This window comes from Mus musculus, chromosome 15 (assembly GCF_000001635.26).
Source record: "Mus musculus strain C57BL/6J chromosome 15, GRCm38.p6 C57BL/6J".
NCBI lineage: Eukaryota > Metazoa > Chordata > Mammalia > Rodentia > Muridae > Mus > Mus musculus.
This window is the reverse complement of record NC_000081.6, coordinates 102,489,604-102,495,949: the sequence shown is the minus strand read 5'-3', so window position 1 is coordinate 102,495,949 and position 6,346 is coordinate 102,489,604. Positions and strand designations below refer to the sequence as shown.

Sequence of the window (6,346 nt, the reverse complement as noted above, 5' to 3'; positions counted from 1 at the left end):
CAGCATAGTAAGTTTTAACTACAGAAAGAGTTGACCTACACAACATAGGAGGCAGCTAACATCAACCCATAAACCTGCAATTTGCTCTTCTAAAAATCCTTAACCCAGGCTGGGTGGGGGTTAGTGCATGTACAGCTAGGACCGCACACACACACACACACACACACACACACACGAAAAAAATCCTGACCCAGACTTAGGATATGTGAACAAATGTGTTGTAAAGCTAGGAGGGAAGAAAGGAGCCACAATAACACCAGAAACTGAAGATTAATAACAAGCATGAACAACTATTGTCTTCATGATGATGTTCAACAATGTTACCTTAAGGGATGTTTGGAAAAGACCATCAAGGGGAAAAAAAAAAAAATCTAGAAACCTTCACTGCCTACCTACCAGTAAAGAAAACTCACAATATGTACCTTGGATTATCAATAATCATTGCCTCCTTTTAATTTTTAAATGCTAGAAAACAAACCCAGGGCCCAGCAAATATCCTGCCACTGCCTAAGCCTCAGTCACAAAACCCTTAGTGTTCCATTTTTTTTTTCCTTGTGGAAAAACATCTGTGGCTTATCTTAGTTTTTAAAAGTGGCCAAGGAGCCAGGCGTGGTGGCGCATGCCTTTAATCCCAGCACTGGGGAGGCAGAGGCAGGGGGATTTCGAGTTCGAGGCCAGCCTGCAGCCTGGTCTACAAAGTGAGTTCCAGGACAGCCAGGGCTACACAGAGAAACCCTGTCTCGGGAAAAAATAAGTAAAAACAACCAAACAAACAAACAAAAAAATTGGTCAAGGTGTACCTAGGCAGTAAACTATGGGATCAAGCCCACACCAGAAAAAAGGAGAAAGCACACACCGTGAGCTAAGTGCAGCACTGTGGAAAAGCACAGCACAAAAATTAGTCCTGACAAATCATTCATAAAGTTTATATTTTCTTAGGACCTCTTTTCTATCTCCCATTAGAGAATTCATTCAAATATAAGCATATTATCTCCCACTCATGGTACTGTTGCTAGTGAGAAAGACAGGTAGGAAATAGAAGGTAAATGAACTTGACTGAGCAATATTTAGAATGACCAACAATCAATCTATATAAGCCCTCTCTAGTATCCCAGAAGCATATCTAATGATCCATTAAAGGAATATAGGCAAAAGCTGCTCAACTCTTGACACTGAACACTGCCTATCTTATGGCTAAAGAAGTCAGTCCTGTATATGCCTTTGAAATGACTATTCACCAGAGAAAAGAGCTCAGACAAGACACATCATTATAACTATTGGTGTGTTGGCAAAGTAAGTGTGTTCTTGACTTAAAAGCTTCTGGTCAGTCATGAAGGATCATCAGTATTTAAACTACTGAAGACCCTTCTACTTGAAAATATTGACAAAGGATTACAAAATTCATGGAAGATACAAAAGGGCTGAACAGCCATCCAATCTGACAAGGCACAAATCACAAATCCCCACCCTTCACCCGTCACATCACACAGTGAGCTACTGTTCTTACTGTGGCAACTTTATTATAACTAGAACACAGATTCAGCCAAGAAGTCCAGCTGACAGCTTTAACCATTAAATGATTTAAAGTTAAAAAAAAAAGAAAGGACTAAAGGAGAAGCTTTTATTCATCAACACAGAGCCTAACACATTTTTTATATTGCAAGGCAGAATAAAGCTACAAAAAAGTATAACAGAATTAAAGAGTAAGAACTGTGGCTCTAGATAGAGATTTCAATCAACAAGTCAGACTCTGAACAGGCACTGAGCTGTGAAGACCTAACCCTAAACAAGTATTACCCCTGTTTCCATTCCCACCCAGTTATCCCCCAAAGTAGTAAAAAGAAAATGATCACAAGCTCACAATAGTTTGGTTCTCACCAATGTTAACAAAGAAAAACAAAATAAACAAACACTTGAGGAAATGCCAAGATAAGCACTCAGTAGGGAGAGAATCTCTGCTTCTCGCCTTTCAGTTTGTTAGTTACACATGGCACAGTAGAGGTGGTGGTGGTGGTAGCTGAAGCCCCGGTACCCTTAGCAGCAGACACAACATTTAGAGCCAGGAGAGGGATGGGTTTCATGCCAAGCAGACTGGAGACACAAGGGGCGGTCGGAAGAGGGTTGGGGAGGCTGGAGGGTGCGTCGGAAGTCCCCGCTGTGGCGAGCGAGGGGGTGGTGGTGGAAGAGGAAGAAGAAGAAGAAGGGGTGGAGGGTTGAGAGAGGTTGATGCTGAGGTGATCAGGGATCGTGACGGAGGCTGCCTGGGAGGAGGGTTTAGCGTTTTCTAAACTGTAACAGAGGAAAAAAGGAACAAAAAAAAAGGGTGGGTGGAAGGGAAGACCACAATAGGGAAAAAGTACAGGACAAAATCCGCTTCAGTTATATCAGTAAGTGCCTTTGGCTGCCAATTAGGAAGATCTAATATCAACTTATAATAAACTTTTATAGTCTGTGCCCCACCCTCTAAAATATCTATATAATCACTCCCCCCACCGCCCACCATACACAATGCTACTTAAACCTACTTTGATAAAGACACAGCAGACAAGACTGGGAAAAGGAATCACAGAGCGCATATTTCCAACTATCTGATAGATTGACCCAACCCAGAAACCAAAGTAAAGTGGCCAAACCATGGTGGCACAGCTACTACAGAAGCTGAGGCAAATAATCAACAGTCCACACTAGTCTGGACTACAATAGGGAGTAGCCTTTAAGGCAACTTTAAAACCGTCTTTCCAAAAAAAAAAAAAAAAAAAAATCTCTAAGTCTAGCCCCCAACAGTGTTTAAAAACATAAACAAAAAAAAATTTTTAGATTGAAAGAGTTAAAACTTTGTAAAGAAAAAATCATTTCAACCGGGCGTGGTGGCGCACGCCTCTAATCCCAGCACTTGGGAGGCAGAGGCAGGCGGATTTCTGAGTTCGAGGACAGCCTGGTCTACAAAGTGAGTTCCAGGACAGCCAGGGCTATACAGAGAAACCCTGTCTCGAAAAACCAAAAAAAAAAAAAAAAAAAAAAAAATTTCATAAACCAAATTATCAGTTTTCAGATTCAAAATCATGTTAAACTATAATTATTAAAAAAAAAACCTGCTTAAGAGACAGGGTCTGTGTAGCCCAGGTTAGCTTAGAACTGGAGCCTCTTGCCTCAACCTCCTCAGTGCTACTGGTGTGAATCACCCTACATACCTAACACAAATTTTCCTGTAGCTAATATTTAGCTATTTACATCTGCATGGCAAATGAACCAAAATATTAAATGGAAGGCAAAAGAAGTACAAAGTAGGTCACAAAGACTACAAAGAATGTAGCATTGTTGAGGAAAAATGCTAAAAACAAGTGTAGATAAGATCTAGGAAAGCTTTTCTGGTGAGAAGTAGCCTCTTTATTTTAACTGACCATTCCTAGACATTAGAGTTGAAAATAATCAAGTACTACCAACTTTTGTGTCTAAAAAGCAAAAATAATGTGTTTCTATTCCTAAAATTGGCTACATATAGTCCGTATCTAAGCCAGAGTTACAGGCATTTGCGGAGATCCGAAAACCTGCTGCACAAGCCTACTTCCAAGGGCAGAAAAGCTCTTTTTTTAACTCTATTTAGCTTGTTCAGAGCCAGTTCAGTCCATTAAGGAATTGTCACAGCAATGAACCACAAAGACAGAGCCCTGTGAGGAAAGGTCAGGAGTACAGAAGAAATGCTTTGAAGCCAATAATGAGAATAATAAAACCAGTTTGTTTTTCTCACTCAATCTCAGCCAAATAGTTTTAAAAGATAAAAAGCATATTTGTGCATCTTCTGGTACTGGTGATAAGGCTTTAAAAAGTTCTGATCCAAATCCAGTGTTTGCATAGTTTTTTTACTCAGCTGTTTAATTAAAGGAATTCTGCAGTTTCTTCAAATAATGAAGCTGTCTCCTTACAATGTAGACACTAACTTATTAAAACAAAGTCAAATTTAAAATTGTAATTTTAGCTATCTCATTTAATATAAGCTTACCAAAAGCTGAAGGTAACAATTTCTAGCATTTTTGCCACATAAAACTTACCTCCCATGTGAACTAGAAATAAGTTTTTTACTAATAGGCTATGTGTAAAATTACTATTATTTAATTCAATATTAAAAAACGACATAGTAATATAAAACAAAGTTATGTATAGATTTAACTTTTTTGTTGTTGTTGTTTTACCTTTCATGATAGGGTTTCTCTGTGTAGCCTTGGTTATCTTGGATCTCACTCTAGACTAACCTGACCTCAAATTATAGAGGTCCACCTATCTCTGCCTCCCATATGATGGGGATTCAAAGGCATGTGCCACCACTGCTGGGCTGTATCATCCTTTTTACAGCATTAGCTCAAGGCACAGAAATACAAATACAAAAGACCACCATTGGCATATTGACAATGTTTACAACTAGGGGTAAGAGAGTCTGGTATAAATACATAAGCACATGTATAACATGAATATAGGCTTCATATCCCTAAAACCTTTCCTTAGATTCAGGAACTCTTAATTTTTATTGGAAGAGAATAAATATAACAAACATCCAGTAGGATGCACATTTGATTATACACAATTGTCCTACAACTGAGAGTATAGCAACAGAACCTAAATATAGGGAAATAAAACCCGAGGAGGACATTTATGAAGTATGAGAATAGGGTGAGCAATGGGATAAAAACTATGAATGCATCTGGAGCACTACTCCTAGTCGGCTTGATTTTCTCACAAACAGAACATACTTGTCATTTGAAAAATGTCTGCAGAATGATGACAGCTATTTCTAAGAAGCTACTTAGATATCTCATTATCCTTAAAAATTCAAGGTGCTTTGAACTCCAAATTCAAAAATGAAATGATCTGTCTACATGATGTGTGAAAACAAGCAAAACCCAAGTGTGTTTCAGTGAGCCTGTTATTACTAGAGCTCTGTCCTATTCAGCACAGGCATATACTATATACCACAGGCATATATTTCCACTTCCCAAAAACAACCCCATGAAAACTTACTCCAATCTGCTTGTTTTCTCTGCTACATTAAAGACAGAAAAAAAGCAGAACTTATGGGGAAATAAAAAACCCATACTTGTTATATGGCAACCCTCTCCCTCCCTGTTATGTGACACAGTGAAGAGATTCTTACCTGACATTGATTAGATACTGAGCCAGGCTAATGCTGGCAGCAGATCCAGTGATGGTAACCTGCCGATCAGTAGATCCTTCCACTGGGTTTGCAATTTTGATCTGCGCCCCAGACATCTGACGGATCTCATTGATTTTGGCGCCTTGACGCCCGATTATGCAGCCAATCAACTTGAGAAACAAAACAAAAACAAATTAAGAGTTGCACAGCGAAACAAACACAAATACTATTTACCAATTTCTACAATTTGTACCTAAATTTGCACTCTACAATCCTTTTGGTATACTGCTATTAAAACCTTGGATTTTAAAACCTGAAGGTCCCACTTCAATGCCTGATTAACTACAAATCAAGGCATACTCCAAGCCAGTTTCTCATCCCAAGAATTAGCTTTTGTTTCTATCCCCACAATGTAGCCTCCACTCCATGACAAATTAACCAGAGCAATATTGAAATCAAGTGAGATAGCTACAAATAAATCAACAATGCCTTCGCTGTTGGGGTGTCAAAAAAGTGTGAATTCATTTTTCCACCGTTACCTTATGATACTGACAAGAATTTCAAATTTGTTTTTGTGCTTCAGATTACATTTGCATTATCTAGTATTAAAGAGCAGTAATTCCGTAACATGTTAACTGTGGCTTAACTGAGACACTAACTTTATTATAATTTTATTCTAATAAACAGCCCCACTTGTAGAAAGGGCAGATATACTATCACTCTAGAATAACTTCTCCAAAAGCAGAGTTAAATTCTGATGTTCTTTTGGGGAAACAGGGTCTCACTATATATTTCAAGCTGGCTTGAACTCAAAGAGTGCTGAAATTAAAGGCATACATCACAACCCAAGTTCCAGATGCTTTAAGAGAAAAGTAAGAATTTCTACAGGATAGGAAGAGGTTCTTCTACCTTTGAAAACTGCTAATAAAGTTAATTGTATCAATTCTCTCTAGTAAGGTTTTCTTCAGACTTCTAACATAGTTTAATTACACTTACATCATTTGGAATGGTGAGTTCATGAGAAGTAGTTTGAGCAGATGCATCCAAACCTGCTAAAAGACAGAAAAGAGCAAGAAAATTTAATGCACAGCATTCAGAATCAGTGATCTGCAAATTAAACTAACAGAAGAAAATAAAATGGAAACCCAGCATTGGCTGTTGGGGTTTATCACTAACTCTGAAGCCTCCAAGTAGGAAAGA

The 6,346-nt window shown here is 38.5% G+C and overlaps 1 protein-coding gene across 50 annotated transcripts in view; it reads right to left on the bottom strand.

Annotated features, from left to right (window-relative positions):
* Window positions 1-6,346, bottom strand: part of Pcbp2 (poly(rC) binding protein 2) — a 29,619-nt gene that overhangs the window by 4,119 nt on the left and 19,154 nt on the right. For 14 of the 50 annotated variants that reach the window (XM_030248402.1, XM_030248395.1, XM_030248398.1 and 11 more), the window contains 2 exons: window positions 6,143-6,198; window positions 5,147-5,316 (listed from right to left, as the gene is read on the bottom strand). In XM_030248402.1, the coding sequence (XP_030104262.1) occupies window positions 5,147-5,316; window positions 6,143-6,198 (226 nt within the window). Of the gene's footprint in view, window positions 1-1,495; window positions 2,290-5,146; window positions 5,317-6,142; window positions 6,199-6,346 lie in introns of those variants that run through there. The other 36 variants (XM_011245498.2, XM_011245504.3, XM_011245499.2 and 33 more) reach the window with 3 other exon arrangements.